The sequence below is a fragment of the Anomalospiza imberbis genome, chromosome 5 (genome assembly GCF_031753505.1).
Source record: "Anomalospiza imberbis isolate Cuckoo-Finch-1a 21T00152 chromosome 5, ASM3175350v1, whole genome shotgun sequence".
Taxonomy (NCBI): Eukaryota; Metazoa; Chordata; class Aves; order Passeriformes; family Viduidae; genus Anomalospiza; species Anomalospiza imberbis.
The window spans coordinates 20,935,542-20,955,934 of NC_089685.1; the positions used below are offsets into that span (position 1 = coordinate 20,935,542).

Genomic DNA, 20,393 nt, shown 5'->3' on the forward strand with positions numbered 1-20,393 from the left:
CATTTTTTTCAGCTGAGTTATTTGTCAAGTTAATCACTTCAATTTCTGTAGTAGAAATTTAATAGGGAAAATGATTATTTGTTTAGCAACTAGTCCTTGCTAAAATGTCATTAATAACTTCCTGATACATCTTCCCTGTATATTTTCAGTTGAAATTATTAAAATAATGTTAGTATCAGTGAAGAACAGGGACATAATCTGATATTTCTTATTTATGAAGATAGTTGTAATTCACTTGCTACTTTATAATGAAAATCTCTAGTACAGTTCTAATTAGTCTGGGGTTTTTAGTAAAAATGTTCACTAGCCAGTCAAATATTTCAATGTTGGTTTTTGATTTTTTGTACGATTCAGAGTGTTGTTTGCTTGAGAGGGTACAAAATGGTCAGTGATTGTCCTGCATTGTCAGGGCATGAAGTGGCTCTTGTCAGAAAATTCTGTAGCTGCTTTAGATCTGGCCCAATTCTGCACCAGTACATTCTCTGTCTGACACTGTAATAATAGAATCATGTAGCTTCAAGCTGATGCCCCCTGGAAGCATGGAAAGTGAGGCCACTGTACTTTATACACATGGGTGTTTATTCACTATATAGATATGCCCTGAAGTATAAGATGCTGCTCTTTCTCACACATATTAAGGCATAAGGCTGAGGTTTTGCACTGTGTTCCCACTGAAGATGGGTGCCACTGGACTGGTACCTAATTTAGTCTTGTTGGTTTATAAAATCTATAATTAAAAGTTCATCATTTTCATTGCCATTATTGCATTAGGTGAGTGTTAAAACACTGATGAATTAAATGAGTTTTCAGTATGTTCATAAATCATTTATTGCAGAGAAAGTTGTTTTAGCTGAGCATGCTTTTGCTCGGGGCATATAGTTTGACACCTCTATATATGAGAACTTCATGAGTTCTGAAAACTGTCCAAGAAAGTGCTTTGGGTCTTGCTTCATACGAGAGACAGATGGGATTTTGTCTGCTAGAAGATCTGTTGGAAGTGTTCAAAACTATATTCTAACTTTCCTTCCCCAAGAGTTTAAGATATTTTAAATTTTTAACAAATATTATATTCTCCTCTCTCCCCTCCCTTAACCTTAAGGATATCTCAAGTACTTAACCTTGAGATTTAAAAGAAAAGAGAAGTAAATAGAAGAAAAAAGAGCCTCTGTCTTTGTAGTGTCTAATTACAGAGATTATGTGCTTGACTATGAAAGTTTTTGGACATTACAATGTGACACCTACTGCTTCCCCAGCCCTCTTTTTTTCCTGTAGATATTGGTGTGTGTTTTCCACACTGACTATTTCCACTTTTTTCCTGGGGAAACCTCCATCTAGCATTTTATCATAGATACATGAAGTATATTTGTATGTCACATGTTCAGTTTAAATCTCATTTTATCCTACCTAGAGATTCATTTAGATTGTAACTATTTTATTTTTATGAAATATTTCTTAGGATCAAAATTAATAAAGAATAGCAGTTTTGGAAAAGACACTTCTAAAAAGCTTGACCACTTCCAGGTCAACAGTTCTACATGTCCAAAATGCAGATTAAGAATCAAATCAGATTCTTAAAGAATTTTTGAAGCCCTAAGTTTTATTTTTATTCTCTATTTTTATTTGATCTTGAGCCAAGTTCATCAAACAGCCCAGAATTTGTTTAAGATTAAATAGCTAAAAGAACAAACTCCTAATTTAAACTATACCATTTGGTCAACTTGAATAACAATAGTCAATATTTAGCAAGTAATAGCAAACCAACTTTATAGTGCAAAGCAAACCCATCACAGAATGTTGTGGTATCCGTTTGTGAAGAAGCACTCAGTTATATCTGCAGTAGTTTTTCCTTCAAAGTATTGTGTTCCATTTTGGTTTTTCTGAATCAAAATGTTGAGGATTTATATAAGTTTTGGAGAACAGAATAAAAACTGTTGCAGAGGTAAAGACAGCAATTTAATTTCTGGACCCCTAGAGATTAGAATAATGTTTTCCCTTCTGTTCACAGTGGTTTATATGCATTTCTTTTTAAAATAACCATTCTTTCTTATCTTAAAATATAGAAGATAAATAAAAGATTTAAAAAATTAAATGAATTAATAATAATTAGTTGAATAAATAATTAATAGAAATGTCATGACAATTAGTTTGATCTACAGATTAGAAATGATGGCACTGAAACATCTGTTTAGCCAGATGCTTCTGGTAGTTTACCAAATTGTATCTCTAAAGTGTATCACCATGTTAGAAATAATAAGCTCTATCAAACAGTTTGATTCTTCAGAGGTTTTGTTTTGGACTTCTGCAATATATTTTTGTATGTGCATATATATACACACACATAGGAGTGTATTATTTGTATTATTTTTTCCTGTCTTGTTGAAATATAAATGGTAAATTAGCTGGGTCAGCTGTTTGGTGTTAGGGCAGACACTTGTGTATTGAATGACCTCAGTAATTTTTCAAAACAGTATTAAATGTTTCATTTAGTTTTGAAGAGAGAATAATTTGCTACAATAATCTGTCTTTTTTGTGTGTATTGAAATAAAAGAAACAGAAGGCAATCTTTAATTAGAGTCCCTGGCTGCTAACAACATTGCCCAAAACCTTTCTTATCTCTTGGAAGGGAGAAGTTATTAGTTCAGGGTAGTGGGTTCTCCCCTAAATGTTATTGAAGAATAAATATGTGATTGCCCAAAGGGGGATGTGTAATTAGATCGATGGTTTCCACCTTAACAATTTATACAAGCATATTTGTCAGGAGTTGCTGGAGTCCTCAGTAGAACTCCAATAAATTTTTAATCAGTAAATACTAAGCAACTTGTTGGTCCTGCAATATCAATAACTACTAATCTGGAAAGATTTTTTAGCAATTCTGGTTTTCTTAGGATGACTGAAAAATGAGTTTGTATGTGAAGCTGTGGTATATGGGGTTTTTGTGGGTTTTTTACCTATATGTACACACTGTGGAGAAATGCTGGCTTTCTGCTCATGCTAATAGCCAGTATAACAGAGATTTCATAAAAAGAGTGGAAACACTATGGCATTATGAAGGGAACGTTGTAACTTGAAGAATAAACCTAAGCTATCATGATAGTGGAGGCAACTTTAGATTTTCAGTAACTTTTACTGAGCTACAAGAGATTCCTATTTTAAACTATTTAAAGGACCTAAAAGCTTGACAATCAGCGTTTTCCATGCAGACAGTGCAACCTTCTACTGATTACCAAATAGTTGTGGATATTTTTGTGAAATGAAATTAAATAACTTGTTAACAAGTTATAGCAATTGTATTTTTAAAGAACAATAAAGACTTACCTGAAAGAGTATAAAAAGTGTGTAAGATGCATGCAGACTATCACTCTGTACTTTCATTTAAATTAAACATGAGCTATGTTTCCTTGTTTTCATAACACCAATTCTGGGGTGTCACCAGCATAGGTAGCTCTCCATGGCAGATGGTTCCTCACATGATGTTAAGCCTAAGTGAGAATACCTCTTCATAATAATTAAATATATTAAAAAAAAAAGGTAGGTACACTTTGAAGTTCTGTGTAGCACTGTGAAGCACTGGAATTCAGTGCTTTTACTGAGACAATCTAGTATGAAAGTAGAAAGCTTTCTTCTGTAGCATATAAATTTGCTGAACTGCACATCCATTGTATCATATTTTTAAGACAGGTTATTGCAAGTAAAATCTACCAGTGGTAAAAAATCTCTTTTAAAGAAAATCAGTGGATTTTTTTTAATCAGTTGAGTGAATTTCTCTAGTAAGGGAAAATTGACTCCTATATGTAAACTTCCATTATTTATTTATTTATTAGCTTCATAATGAAGGAATTTTGCTTTTTTGGGTTGTATATTGAGAAAAATCAAAAGTATGACCAATGACATTATATTGTTTTGTTTAAGACATTATGTAAATTCAGCAATTCTATGTAGAGTTTGACTCACTGTTTTTTCAGAAAAGTGAATTCATTGGCTGATCTATAATGCTACTGTGGAAAATAAGAAACAGTTTTCACATTTCAGCTGAAAAAGACAGGTGGCTTTTTATATTTAACCTTCAGAAAGGACATCGCTGAATGAGGATTTCATTAATGAAATCAGTATTTATGCTTTGTTCTCAGAGACCTCTATTGTAATTAGGTTTGTAGAAGTGATGTTTTGAGATGATAGTAAGGAATGGAAGACTAAAGTCACAGAGACAGAGAACTTATATTATGTAGAAAGTGTTCCCTGGCTATGTAAAGCAAGTGTACTATTTTATACTGCTTTGACTAGGATGATTATCAGTCTTATATGATTATGCTAATTACACAGAAAATTGAGGTAGTGTGTTTAACTTCTACCATTAAATAGGCAGCTGCACATGTATGAAGCTGACTAGGTTGCATAATCACAGCATCAAAGACTAACCACAATTTTAATGTGGAATGTTTTTGCTATTTCCCCTTGATTGTGATGTTGGATTATATGAGTGCACTGTAGCATGTTATTCTGTTTCCCCAAAGGATTGTAAATCTATGAACCATATGGGCTTTTCTTCTTAATTGCTCATTTTGCTCATATTTGCAACAGATCTTTTAAGTTAACCTCTAGAATTCATACCCAAAGAAGTACATCAGTCTTTGGATTACAATAGTAAATACTTGCAGTTTTGTCAGGCAGTGACTGGAATTTATCCTTGACATTCCTAGCATAGAATGTTAAAATAGACTATGTGGACCTTGGTATGTGGACTTTGTGCCTTTGGTGGGAGTAGAAAAGAGGGATCTCAGCAACTTCTGAATGCAATAGGTGATGATTTATCATTATTGAGTCTGTATAAAATCTTGGGAACGAAGAAGAGTACTAGTTTTGTAGAAATACAGAAGGTTTTTTTTATCTGTAGGAAAAGTTTTATCTTTTGGCAAGCCTTCATTGGCTTTCTTTCACACTTCACTCAAATCATTAGGTTTAGTTTAAATGATAGCAAAATTTAAGGGTATATGTGCTGGAAACGGAAGAATATTTCTTTTGAAGTGTTTTAATCCAGTCTTACATACCTGCCTTTGTGCTTAGGGAATGTATTCACAGAGTTTACATATAACAATCATCTTTTTATGACTGCCTTCCTGTAGCTTTTTTATATAAGGCAAATCTGTCAGTTTTATTAGACTGATAGCATTCTCTTTCAAAGCTGTCTAGCAGCAACTTCTGTGTCTGCATCTTTATAATGTGCATAATGGAGACTTTACTTTGTTTTAGACCTACGACACCTTTGTTCAGTTCCTAGCTGTATAAACTGGCATAGTGTCATTATCACTAGGTCCCTCATAGAATTACAGCTAAGAGAAATTGGGGCTTTGATAATTTAGGTCTTTTTCTCTTCTGTTCGGGTTTTTCTTTTTAAGAGATGAGAAAGTGTCTGTCAGGGCAAAACAGATTTGATTTTGGGAATTTAATTAATTGCCAGTTAACATAAGCATCTAATAACTTATTCAGATATTGAGAAACAAATAAATATTTGAACAATTAGGGAGAAGACCATTCCTACACCTTTCCCAAGTTCAACTTCACTGCAGGCATCCCTCCTTCCTCCTTCCTAGTCTCTGTTCCTCTGGCTATGGTTACAGGTGTCGCTTGGAGGGACAATAGGAGGTACATGAGATCAGGGCTAGGATGTAGCCTTTCTTTCTGCTGCTACTTGGTTTCTCAGGTAGGTTACCAGCTGCCATGTTGCAAAAGAGCAAATATACTTTTACTCTGTTTTACATTTATAAGGTATCAGAGCACACATGTTCTGTAAGCTGAAACGGAAAATACAGGTTTTGTTTATGTCATCCACAAATACTGCTCTGTTCTGGGCTGGTCTGCATTGTCATCTTTGTATCTTGTTTTGATTTTACTTTTTAGATCACTATTAGAAGTGACATTCTATGAAGTTTAACTTGAAAAAGGCATACTTCATATTTTTACTCTACTTTCTAGCTACCACTGTGTGACTCTATTCTTGTGGTTTATATATCTATCTTGCATATTTTGTTGAAATCAAGGAAATGTAATTTATGCTTTAATTTGCTTTTAGAACTAATTACCTTTTCAGAAAGCTGTGCAAAATAAATCTTAGAAAATGATTTTATTAAATAGTAGATATGCACCTAATTTTGTAGGAGTAATTGAAACGTGAAAGAATAGCATGCCTGTTGCAGACAGAAGAAAAAGGTTTGTGTATTCTTGGACACAGAGCTGTGCTTAATCACACATTTAATTTTCAGTTATTTAGGCCAGCTAGATAGGCCACAGTGCAGTTATTATGGTACTGTAAAAAAATTAACTTTTAAAAAGTTAAACAGATCATAGCAGAAAAAGATTTGCCATAGGGATTTCCTCCCAAGTTTACTATCTGTCTATTAATAATTCTATAATGCCCATTACTCGTCCAGACACTTTTATATTTTACAGATTATTGCTCAATTGTAACACTTGTGGACCCATCAAATGTGAAGTTAACATGCAGTCTTTTTAGTGGAAACCTAGATTCTCTACCAAAAATTTACAAAGTTGGAGATATTGTTCGATTTCATAGAATAAAGGTATGTACTAGGATGGGGGGGGGGGTTTATGTGCTTGCTTTTCTGCAGTGAGAAGACCATAGGAATAATTTCATTCTATATGTACAAAAATTAACTCTTGGAGACATTGGTTAAAGCAGCTGATTGTTAAAACAGCTATGGTTGTAGTGTGGACCAAAACTGAAAGTAAACTATGGCATTTTTTCAACAACAACAATATTTATTAAACTACTTGACAAAAAATCATGTCGTACTTCTAAATGGGTAGAATTTAACTGACATAAATCAGCACAATTTATTCCTCTTCCAGCTGACAGAACTGAGGAGTTTCTTTAGGACTTCTGTTGTGGAGCAGTTTAGGTCAGCTGGAGAATCACTCCAGTAGAGGGAATCTGTCTGGGTTTGTTAGTGTGCAGTGTGCTCCTGCTGCTGCTTCAGTGTTATCCTGCATTACTCCTTACTTATCTTTATCAAAGGGCATGCAGGAAACTGTTTAGAGCTTTGATACTGCTTCTGCTGGATATTTTTCTTATGCCTACTGCAACTGTATAGGGAAGAGGAACCACCGTACAGGAACTGACTGAATGGAAATCTTGTAATGCTGGACCATACTTAAAGAGGTGCATAATAGGACCAAAGATGCTACCATTAATTTGCAACATAGCCATACATAATTTTGTATTTGCTTTTTGTGTAAAATAATTATAGCAGTAATTGAATGTAATGAAAGAAGGCAGTAAAAAAATAAATAAAACCAAGAACAAAACAACAACAAAAAAACCCCTAGTTTGCATATCTGAACACTCTTGATTGTGTCCTAGGAAATTTGAGAGATCTAGGAAATTTAGGATTGTACGAAAGGATGATAAAAGGGATAAATATCTGTAGTAATAGGCATGTACGTTTTGATATGCTGTAGCAGGAGAACAAGGAAGAAAACTCCATGACAATAAATGTAAAAAGTGGTAAGATTTATCCAGTATTTGAGTTTCATACTACTGAGATTGTTAAGAAAGAACTTGTTAAGATTCACAAACAGTCTTAAGTTACTCCTCTATATTATAATTATTTATAGTTGAGAGAGAAATTAGCTAACCTATTCTGGATTAGTATAACGTTTCTCTAAGGTCATCTATAAAATGTAATAAGAGTGGAATTAAATTGTACTTACATTTTGAAGTTTGTGTGCTGATCAGTACTTGAGATGTATTATCAGTCTTGGAAGTTCATGAATTTGACTTCAGATGGGAAAGTCTTATGCTAAATTTTAATATTTTCTCTGAATCCATCAGGGTAAATGTTGTACAGATAAATTCATTTCAGAAATTCAGTGGAGATTACTTGTTTATTGCTTCTGAAAACAGAGTATGTATTTTGTCTGTGTGAGGAAGGAGAAAGTAGAAAGGGACTGGTAAAAATACTAGAATTGAAAAGTGAAAAGTTGTATGGTTGTGGTAGGTCAGTAGTGGATTTCCAAGTACACATTAAGAAAATAAACAAGACCACTGTCAGGAAATTTCTGTATTCACCCTCTTTTATGCAAACTCAGTATTGTCTAACTTCTACTATTTATTATTATCACAAACTTACTAAGGAAACCTACTGATGTAGCATAGGTGAGGGACCTCACTGTTCTGATTTGGCATCACTTTTTTGAGGAGATCTAGAATTCTAGAATCCTTGTCAGTTGGTACTTTATTTTTCTCCAAGATGATGTTCCAGTATTTAAAGAGAGGGTCTATCAATTTGCTTCTCATATACACTTTATTTTTTCATCACAGTTGAGCTGTTCTGTCGTTTCCAGTCCTAACACTCTTCCAGCTGCTCACAATCTGTGTCTCTTCAGATGCATGAGCTGAGAGCTTGTTTAATTACTTTCTAAGTGAAAATTATCTAGAGTGACTAAGATGTCTTTTTCTGGATGGGAATGTTCTGACTACACCAGACTAAGAAACAGGTACTTCGCAAGTTTTCATATCTCATCTGAGCAGGTAGGAATCTGATGCAAAAGCCTGGTGCCAGCTTCTGGGAATGAACTGGGAAGGGGAATGAACTGTCCCAGCTTCTGGGAATGAACTGTCTTCCTCTTTCAGACACGAGCAGCATAGTAGGTATGACTTCTAATTACACTTTCTGCAGTTCCTCCTTCATTTTTTCCTGCTTTTGTCTTCAGGCCTTAATCACCTTTTCTTAGCTTGCTGAATGGAAAGCAAGCCAGGGTAGGAGAGGCCACAGTCTGTCAAAGCTGTGCTTACCAATGACGACATTTAGATATATACAGCCTTTGGAGTGGATGCTCACGTTCTGTCTGCCCCAGATATGCTTTCAAGGGACTTCCAGGAAGTTGATATTGATAACAAACACATTTTAAAAATTACTCCTCCCACTTACACTATTGGCTTCTAATGGATAGCTTCTCCTCATAGTAACAGAGGTGTTGGCAAGATCTGATGGTCACAGCTAATAAGAATTTAATGAAGAGGATTTTGTTGAATTTACTTTGGATAGAGGGTAATTTAATTTGCTTAGTATTTGTTGCAGAGAAGGAAAATTTTAAGTGTGTTAGTAATAGAACTGGAAAATTGTCTAGTTTTAATTACATTTCTGTTAATATTTCTTGAAGTGCATCTTTATGAATGTCATCCTATGATGATTTCTCATGAATTATAGAATTTAGAGATTTACAATACTGTACCCGGGCTTTCAGCCACAATCAGTGCTCTGCAGAGATTGTAGAAGGCAAGCCCCCCATCTCCCAGTATAAAAGCCAGGCCTGTGATCTATTTGTCTAGTCTTCTCCTTCTATCTTCATGGCAAAGAAGGAGTTTTCTTAGGTGGATTTTTCTTGGACCTTCTGGTTTATTGTTCACCATGAATGCTCTTAATATCTTAGAAATAATGCCTAATGGTACGCTGTTGGAGAGTGGGAAGGGGCAATCTGCTGGTACTGGCTAAGCCTGCGGTATTTTATTCTCCCTTGACTTAAGAGTTTTGGCTGGTATTCTGCCTTTCTTAAAATGCCTCAAACCCTGCCATGATAATAGAATGGTTAATTTCCTCATTGCCTTTACTCTGGTATTGCTTATTGCCTCTGAGTGTTTCACAAACAAGAACTTATTTCCTCACTTCCAGTGAAGAGAATTGGTATTTGATTTCCATTCTAATGTTTGAGTATTGGAAAAAGTGAAGCACATTGTTATTTTGGCATTCAGTGTACTCTAGTTGTTTAATGCACTCAGAATGTCCAGGATGTCTTCTGGTGGGTCTTTCTCCTGAATGCACAGCATTGCAGAGCTGTGTGATTCATGTGCAACACTTGGAGAATGAAGACAAAGACACTGACCTCTGATTATAAACTTCACTTGTATGGCTTCCTTGGCATAATGCAAACTCTGTAGCAATTACAAAGCCTTAATTCTCTAGCTTTTTGTCATAGTAATCCTGAGGCTGTTCTTCTCTCTTACTTTCACTAACCTTAACTTCTTCTGTACATAGGTGCCAGTTGCTGTAACAAATGAATTAAGAATTGTAAAGTTGTCACCGTCTTTCTTAGACAGTACTATTGCATCACCACTGCACTTCTCAAGTCATGCACCATGTCAGAAAATGTTCTGTAGAAAAATAGGGTCATAGAGGTTATGGGACATGGTATCATAACATAAATGCACCATGAACTGAACTGAGTTTGCACAGACATCAGTAACTGTCATCTACTAACTTTGGGATAATTATGGATTATAATCCTATTGTTTTAGTTTTGTGGTTAGATGACAGAATCAGAGAATCATTAAGATTGGAAGTTACCTTCAAAATCATCAAATCCAATCTTTGACCAAATACCATTATGCCCAATGCAGCATCCTAGATCTCTAGAATAAATGGAGAAAAACACCAGGAAAATCAAATTCCTTGCATGCTATTAATTGCATATTCATCTGATTCAAACTCTTTAGATTTACAATTTAAAAGTACAGTCTCTTTGGGCAAAAGGATTTAATAGCCACGATATAGATGGTTATTCCTTTCATAGATCAGTAGATTGACAATTGTAAGATGTGTGTTTTGCTAGTGGGTTTCTAAGGTGTTTATCCACAGAGGAGGAGTAATCTGAATGTCAAATATATGGAGCATAGCTTCATAACAACATAGAAGTATCACACTCCCTGTTTTGTTATCCTTACTAGTTTTGTTCTGTCTCTCTTCTTGTGCATCACTCTCCTAAATCTAGTCATACTTAACATAGCATTCATTCCACTGTGTTACTTAGTTTGATCTTTAAACAATTTGCTGTAATTTCCAGGACCAGTCTTACTCTTGCACTTAGCTAGCAGTTTCCTTGTCTTTTTATATTCTCTCCTTTAGTTTAAACCAGTTTGTCCAATGAAAGTTGATTTCTTTCCTTCTTTCTACTTGATGCAATATGGAAGGTACTGAGAGAAAGACACAGCAGAAGTATCTGCTCACTTCTTATTCCTGGGCAGCTCTAGCCATAGCTGTCAGGTTGTTAAGGATGAGGGAGGAAAGTCTGGAGCTTGGATATGTAGCACACTGCATGAACATTAAACTTTGGCAGAATATAGCTCCTGGACTCTTAGTGTCTTCTGAGTAAATGTGGTCCAAATATATAAAGCTGGCCAAAATTAGGTTTGAGACTTTCTACTAAAAAAGATGTTGAAGAGCAGGTTGCACTGCTACGCAGTTTTCAAATTCTTTTTCTGAAGAGTGGAAGGAATTAATTTTTTTTTAGTAAGTAGTTAGGAGATTTTTTTTTAATACAGAAAAAAACAACTTTTTTTTTTTTCTCAGAAATGTCAGTATTACTATTGCTTTTGGTTCCCCTTCAAAAATTCTGTAAGGCATGCAACTCACTTTGAATGGAATTTAAATTAAAAACAAGTATGCTTCCTGTAGTAAATAATGTCTGGAAATAATGACTGTAGGCAGTGATAGAGTGTCTCTGTAATTTGAAGCCTTAGCAATTTGCAAATATAATTTTCATATCAGTACTTTTGGTCAAGTTACTGGATCAGGTTTTAAATATGTAGAAAATATTCCAAAATAGTAATTTTTTACTCTAATAGAATTTCTAAAGCAGTATCACAGTGCCTGTTGGCTTTTTAAATTACTAAACCAGAAATTAATTCAACTGGCTTAAGTATATAAACTTCTTGCATACAAATTTTTCCACAAAATACTTATATCTTCAGGTGAATTGAATTGGTAAATAAAATACAATGTAGTACTCATTTTTTACTTTAATTTGTGTTTCCATTGCTACAGATTTTTCAGACAATCTTATTTTGCAGGCAGCAATTCAGGAATGCTAGAGAATAAGCTATTATTTATGGTCCTAATACCTAAATGTGTTTATCATGTCTCCAAAAAAAAAAAATCATTTTACTTCCATGTGACTGTCTTTGTTAATTTTCTTTTAGAAGGTGCCTGCACATAGTTTTGGTAGTTCAGTTTTTTTCTTGTGATATTTAAACATATTCAAAATGGTTTAATTTATATTTCAAATGACTTCTCTATTTCATTAGTATCTCTGTTTATACAGCTAGAGATACAAGTAAACCAGGATTACATTATGAAAATATAAGAAAATATAATCAACATCATGTATTACCCAAATTTGTTTAGACTATTTGCTTAAGATGAGAAAACATTTACAAAATATAATGAAATATACCAGATGCATTCTGGTGGGGTTTTTTCTGACAGGTTACTTTCCTTCATACAAATATCATCAGTGACAATCGTAAAAAAAAATGAAATCTTCCTTCTTAGTATAAAAACATATACATTAGTTTGGTATATGTTGTTTCCCTAGGCATTTTTTGATATTCTAAGATGATCTGCATTGGTTTCATAATATTCTTTTGCTTTTATAATTTAACAATCAGTTTTGATGGAAAGCTACCGTGGAGATGCCAGTTTTCCAGCTTTATACACTACTTACTATCACATTTTTCCATTTAGTGAAACGAATAACACCGTCTTCAGTAAAAAAAAAAAAAAGGATGTATTTTACTTTGCTGTAAATCTATTTATAAATATTTCAAGATGACCTTCTTTTCAATAATCATATTCAAGATAGGGTTGTACCCCATAGAAATCACTAGAGTTTATTGTCCATGCAGTTTGTTAAGGTGACATTTCACCTATTGTTCCTTAGTTTACAAAAACTATGCCAACGACTCCTGCAATGTGTATTGGAATTTACTTGCTTGCTTAGAACAAGCCAAATGTATTTTATCTGCTCCGTTTTTGTCCCAGAGGATATTTTTATTTAGCAACCACTATTTATTGAAATGAGTTTAAATTCTCAGGGTATTTTTAAAGAGATAGCAGTCTGCCCCGCTTCCCTGTTAACCCCCTGTATTACCCTCCCCCACCAATTTTTTAAAAAATATGTCCATGTCCTCTAGAAATGATACAAAATCTACTGAGGGGAAATTGTTGACATATGCAAAAGTCCCAGATTGCCTCTTTTATAGGTTTAATTCAATTTCAAAATGGTTTGGAAAATACAACATGTTTACAGTATCAGTGCTTAACTTGATCTGAGATCTGCTTAAGAGTGCCATAATGAAACAACATTTGTCCATAGATTTTGTTCATTTTACACTCCAGTGATTCCTCATGACCTTAGCAATGATTTTTTTTAAAGGGCAAGCCCAGAGAATTTCTGTTGGCCATCATATGTTTTGTGGGTCCAACATAAGGAATTTTCCAGCTATGAAATATTTTGTTCTATAACCCATTTTATGTTTTCTTCTCTTGTTTCTTCTGTTCACTAAATAATATTGTTGAATTCTGTTTACATTTGAGAGGACTCAGTGGCTTCTCCATCTGCCTGTGCCTGAGTACATCTGGTTTTGCTAAGGATCATTGGTCATTTTCTCATCATGACAGTAGAGATTTACCTTCTTACATATTTTATTTCCTTTTTTTTAATTATTATTTTATAATTCCCTCTTCCAACATTAGGGCTGATTTCAAATTTACTAAATGAGGGTATGGGAGATGTCAGAAGTACAGTATGTCAGCCTCTTGAATGCTCAGGGCATGACATAAAGGATTTGGTAAAAGAGGAAAGTAACTGATGGTGGAAGCCCAGGGAGTACTTTCTTTCTGGTTTTGTGAAAGGCTTAGAGCCTTCGCAGAACACTAGGACAGAATTTTTACTAAGAAAGAAATCAAGATTTTTTTTATGATGATTTCAAAGAAGTAATGAAGAAATAAATGAATAGGTAAATTAGAAATTAAAACACTTCAAGAAACATTTGACATGTTAGACAAGATACAAAAAGTACTCTTGAAGTATATTTTGATACAGGATGAATAGGTAAAAGTGATGAGAGTTTTCATCCCCTCTGGATGTTACCTGCTTAAAGAAGCTATGGAATATAATGCCAGTGATAGCAATTAAAGTAAATCTGTGTGTTTATATTACATAAGATCTTAGAGGGGAACATGTTTTTCCAGATGGTAGATAATGGGGGGCAGATTGATTATGAAACCATGTATTTTCCTTATTTGTGCTTTGACTTTTCTTGTATTTTCAATATTTAAATGTAAAGGTTAAAAGGTTGAAGTTTTTCAGTGTTTCTCTGAAGAAAAACTTCATCCTGAATTGATGTGCTCCATTGGTCAGGTCTGAAGAATGCTTAAGTAAATCAAAGTTTATCTTAGAAATGACCCTTAATGCATTTATGCATTATGTTAGAGTAGCAGGGATTAAAGGAGTTCCTGTCACCAAGATTGAACTGCTTTGCTTATGAAATTCCAAGGTCAATGAGAGCCTCATTTGTGTGCTTTTTAAATTTCATCATGTTTATAAAATATAGACCTAAAATAATTGGCAATATTTTGCTGTTTATAACTTCTGACACACGTTGCATGTTCTGCACTTTCAAATCAGTGGGATTTTCAGCCTTTTGGAAATTGAGTGCTGGGAATCCCATACTAGACTGTCTCACAAATGCCATGTTCATGTGTGTTACTGCTTACTTGGTAACCCCACATTAATTAGAATGGGATGGATCAAAACAGACTGTTTCAGATTTCTGGATAATGAGTCATGCAGTGCTTTCATATAGATAAATCTATAATTGCAGGGAGCTAGACCCTTGAAGGAATGCTTCAGACTTTAAATATTATGTTTCACATGGCAGCAGATACATAGTGAAATCAGCAGGATTCAGGAGACCTGCCACAAGCAGGGCAATAGACATTGAATAGTTCTGATAGCTGTATTCATAATTCAAGGAATGAAAGTTCATCACTGCTTGCTTTATGGAAAAAAAAAATCTCCTTGAACTGATATATTTTTTTCAGTTCAGTAATATAAGGAAATGGCTAATAGTGAGGGGCCAAAAACAGGAAACCATAATAACTCTGCTGTGTAACCCCTAAAAATTAATTTCTCTTGTGCCTTAGTTTCCCCATTTATAAGAGCAATCCTGATATGTTCCCCACACAAATATTTTGATGTGTGCAAATAAAATACTCTGCAAAGATGCTGTAGGTATAAGTGTTACAGGTAGTTGTTAGACTGCCTCTTCAGAAATTTCTCGTGTAAGATTATGTTTCTGCTTATACATTTTGTTTTCTTATTAATACTAATTTTACCTTTTTGTTTTGTCTTTATTTTGACTCTGTTCTCTCAGTAGAACCAGGGACAGAAATGATCAGTGTTACATTTTCCATGCACATGATGAAGCAGAAATATATTTGTTTATCCACGCTGTGCAAACTTTATTTTTTCTCATTCATATTTTATTACAGATCAGGGAATACAATGGACAGATGCAGGGAATTACCAGTGGGGGATTTGCATCCTTAACATTTGATGGAACCATAGGAGCTCCGGTAGTTCCTCGAACTTCTAGCAGAGTGTACACTTTCGTGGACGAAGAACAGAAAAGAATAGAAGAATTACGTATTTGGGCAGCCAGTAATATTTCCATCTCTGGAACAGCAACAAAATTGTCTGGTGTTCAGCCAATGCTGTTCTTTGATCTCACTTGCCAGCTGGTAGGAAAAGCAAAAGTGGATGGATCTTCTTTTCTTCTAAAGGTAGACTTCCTTTTTTAAAATAATTTTTTAGTTTTTTTTAAGACATTGTGATACGTTTTTCAATAAAACAGACATATTCATTTAAATAATATTATGTAGATAAATATTTTTAGTGTAAACAAATCTGTGATCCTTGGCTATTTTGTTTTTATGAAAACAAAATAGGAAGTCTAGTTATCTCTGAAGTTGATCGCCTAATTTGGTTTTTTAGAGAGGTTTATTAAGATTTATATAGATCATCATTTCACAAAGATTTGTAGTTTAATATCACAAGATTTCTTTTCTGTGAAAAATATTGTTAGTTTTCAACTGTATCCTTGCTTTCTAGTTGTTAGCATTTACTGCTTGTTTTTCTAGCTTTAATGGATATGATTAGTACAGTAAGTAGCACTGCCTAAAAAAGAATGAATGGATTATGTTATCATGATGGATTTCAGGTAGCTTCTTTTAGTTATACATAAGCACTCTGGGCATCAGTGCTCACTGAAAATGCAAAATGCAAAATGCCACAAAACAGGAGAGCAGATTCTAAAGGTGATCCTTAACATTAACTAAATGAAAAGGAGGTCTTCATAATATTCCTTGTTTTAGTTCAGATGTATCATTCTGGTGTTATTCCAAGACTCTATTTGTTTTTGTACTTCACTGTTAAAACATGAGTACTGATCAAGCTGTTATTTTCCACTTTGTGACTTCATAAAATTATTTATTGGTTCTACTGTGTTAAATTGTATTGTTACAATATTTTTAGAAATAGGCCTTGGCATTATTCCTTCATTGAAGCATCAAAGATTTTTCTCCTACAGGACAATGCATTACTACAGAGAAACAAACCTTAAATGCATGCTATAACATATTCTGCAACTGCTAAAAACATTTCCTTTTGATTATGCCTCGTGAAATAGATGTCACATAAGACCCAGTAAATTTTCATGACTTTGTGGACTGTAATTGAGTTGTTCATTAATAAGTGTATCTTCAGCATTGAAGGACCTTTTGCAAGGACAGACACAAGTGCTTTCTTAAATTATTATATCTTTACACAGTTTTCTGTGTTGTAAGACCTGAAGTCAGTTTTGTCACTTTTGTATAGTAAAGTGATGACTTGGGGAAATTGTAGGGTAGATTTAGGAAGGTAGAAGTCTGAGGCCAAATAATGGTTGATCAGTTTTTTAGCGTAAAATATGAAATACTTAAATATCTATTAGATAGATAGAGATAGTAATGTAGATAAAGATCTATTAGAATACATTGGACAAGCTTAAAGATGCTATGTTCATATTCTGTTGCTAATTTTCTCCATTTTTCAACAATGGCAAAGTCCATTTCTGATATTAAATACTGGTTGCGATAGAAAAGAAGCCTTTCTAAAAACTTGTCGACAGATTTCTGATTTTTTCTTGATTTGCTCAATTAAAAAAATTAAAACAACTAATTCAATACCAGCTCAAATGGAGTGATAATTAAATATTATTTATTGTATTATTTTGGTTATCTATTTTATAATAGTGTTTTACATTTATTTTATTCCAAGTATATCAGTGAAATAAATGGCTGATTATACTATGAAAAATTATTATTATTATTAGAAGCATTGATCTCATGTACCTAGTGGAGAGTGCTTCAAAGACAACTAAAATGAATTTCAGCAATTTTGTGTATCTCCTGCAGCATAAGTTTTAAATTACATTTAATAAATTATTTCCTATTTGCACAGCAGCAGAGTTGGACATGGCATAAAGGTGGTATGATTGAGCTGTCAGTGTTTACTATTTTCTGAGAATTTTGTTAGTCATATTGGTGGAGACTAAAGAATACACACTAGAAATTATTCTGTCATTTGTGCCTCAGTTTTATTATTAATCTTTTCTTCCTTTCTGTCTGTCAGTTAAATTGTGTACATTAAGGTAAGTCATGCAGTGAGCATATTCTGCTGAAGATAGAAACAGGTATTTTGTCTCTCCCATTTCAGTGTTTTCCAGTCATGGTGATCTAATGCTGTCACTAACTTTTCTTTAGCTCCAATCTCTTCATGACTAGTAATAGAACAATTTGTTGTTTCTTATTTAGAATTCATTTTACCAGTTTTGGGTTTTATTCCAGTATTCATTTTTGAAAGCAGGATGTTTTTGTGTTTTGTGTAAAGTAGAGCTTTCCAAGCTCCTGAGGTAGAGAGGTTTATCTGTTTTCCTATTTGTGCTAGAAAAAACCAAAACCCAGCTACTTTTGAAAGACTTTTTTTTTAAAGAAACTTCACTAGCTTATAAATTCATCTAAAAGGTGCCCTGATGCCAGCCCCGTTAGTTCCTCTGGCGAAGGACATTTTAAAACTAAGTCACCATCCTTTTTATATGAACAGGGAGCATACAGGTTATTTTAATCCATTTGTCAGATCATCACTGCAAAGTAGAATTACCAAAGTGTACCAAGTAAAGCCAGAAAGCCAGTAGAAAAATAATGGAAAACTTCACAAATTTAAGATTGTTTACTTTGTCAGTGACTAAATTTGTAGTATATACGCACTAAATCTGTTGCAAGCTGAGTTCTGGGAAAGATGTGATAATTCAAGCAATAGACAACCTCTCTTTCAAAGGTGGTTTTAAGTATTTCATGGTGCAGGATCAGAAGATAACAGGCTTTTTTTAATCTGTGGCAGCATATACTACCTCATTATCTGGGTCCTTCAGAATATACTCTTATTTGGCAACATAATTTGATGTCATGGGTCATTTTTGCTGTGAACAGTTTTCCCTTTTATCTCTTGGTTCTGGATGCATATTCCATGAGTTATTCTTAGTGCATTTATACATGGCTCTGCTGATTCTTAGATCTTTTCCTGTGGGTCTGTTGATCTAAAGCAGTTAAGCATCATAAGGGGTAGAAATCCTTTAAAAATTAGACTTTATTATCTTTTTTTCTTGCCCTCTGCAGTGCCTAACTCATAGGATAAAGCACCATGGAATCACAAACTGTCTGGAAAATAGGTTCTTCTGTTGAACCTATATGTATGAAATCCTATGAAAAGCAGCATTTCAGAAGTCCAAACGCTTCTAGATTTTTGTTTTACTATGCCAGCATATCAAACCATTATTTTTGAGTCCTTGAGAAGAGTATATCTTCAGAAACTCAAGAAACCAAAGTTTACAGAAAAATGTTTGGGTTAAGAAGTAAGACTTTGGTTTCAAGTATTAAGCCTGTCAGTAAACTTATCTTTTCAGAACACTTTGATAGCTGAAAAATAACTACTGATATTTCAGTACCTGAAGTGTATCAAGCACTTAGCTTTAGGCAAACAAGTTTTAAAATCCTTGTTAATAAATATAGGTTAAGTACTGATGTTTTTCTAGTATATTCTAGGTAACTAGCAGTGTACACTGCTATAGGAGATCATCAATAATTAAGTCAATATATGTGGCGCACTCAGTATTCACATACTGTAGCTGGAGTGGTTAAAAAACTCTTATAGCAGGATTAAAATATTAAGTTCTGCATATGATGAATTCTAATAGTTGTAACAGGTGACCCTGAGATTGTCTCAGCTGGTCAGAGCATGGTGCTGAGAGCACCAAGGCTAAGGGTTCAATCCCCATGTGGACCGTTCACTTAAGAGTTAGACTTGATGACCTTTGTGGGTCCCTTCCAGTTCAGAATATTGTGTCATTCTGTGCTGGATAAGCAGCTGAGGTTTTGCTGGAGCTGTTCTTTTTCTATCTAAATATTATCAAATTCCAGGTCTTAGGACTTGATTATGTTCTCTGTAGAGGTTATTTGACACTCTGTAAGGAGTAATAAGTTAAAAAATCCTGTAAGGTCTAATTCAAGTATTTTAAGGACTTTTAGACTGATACTTCAAGTAAGATCTCTTATTCTTAATAATTTTTAATCAAACAAAGTAATTTAAAAGTTATTTAAAGTCTGAATCTAAAGTATTCTGAGCACATTGAAATAGTTCATTTGCATTGCAGGTTTGGGATGGCACTAAATGTCCCTACCCCACATGGAAGGTGCCTGTGGAAGCAAAAGACCTGGAAGGAGAAAAAGTTCTTCTTCATCAGCTGAGAAATCTGGCGGTGGACATTCTGGTCTATGATAATCATGTACAACTGGCAGAATCACTTAAGGTAATGCACAGTTTGGTATTTCACTCTCTTTTTGTGGCCTGTTTTCTGCTTAGAAATCACTTCAGAGAATATATCAATTCAGTTCTGCTGTAATTAGTTTCATGTACCTCTTTATCTTTCACTGTATTTCCCATACCTTTTACTTGAATGCAAAACTTCTTCAACATGTGTTAAACAGGCTCATTACCCAAAAATTGTCATGAAAAAATTCTTCAAATTAAACACTTTCCAGACACTACAATATAATAGATAATACAATGAAAATAATGCACTCAGAAAATGTATTCTGTGCTTTAGAATTATTTTTAAATTATACAATGCAGTGTTAAACCTGTAGTCCTGTTAAAGACCCTTAATTCTTAAGTCAATAGAAGATTTTCTGTTTTATAAGCTTCTGCAGTTTGCACTGCAGTCTTCATTTAGTAGGTCAGTAATGTTGTTATGCTTAGATAGAGAAAACAACAACATAATTAAACATCAGATCTTAGCAATACTGCCATCTTGCTTCTGAATACAAGAACTTGGCGAAGTTTCATGCCTTGCCCTCTATACTCAAGATCATTTTTAAGAAAACATTTTACCAGAAAATAAAGATAAGTGATAGCCCTTTTTTATGCTGGGCCTATCAGCAAACATG

The 20,393-nt window shown here is 33.9% G+C and overlaps 1 protein-coding gene across 3 annotated transcripts in view; it reads left to right on the forward strand.

Annotated features, from left to right (window-relative positions):
- POT1 (protection of telomeres 1) overlaps positions 1–20,393 on the forward strand; it is a 59,837-nt gene that overhangs the window by 17,881 nt on the left and 21,563 nt on the right. For all 3 annotated transcript variants that reach the window (XM_068189835.1, XM_068189836.1, XM_068189837.1), the window contains 3 exons: positions 6,445–6,575; positions 15,345–15,635; positions 19,601–19,756. In XM_068189835.1, coding sequence (XP_068045936.1) covers positions 6,445–6,575; positions 15,345–15,635; positions 19,601–19,756 — 578 coding nt within the window. The remainder of the gene's footprint in view (positions 1–6,444; positions 6,576–15,344; positions 15,636–19,600; positions 19,757–20,393) is intronic.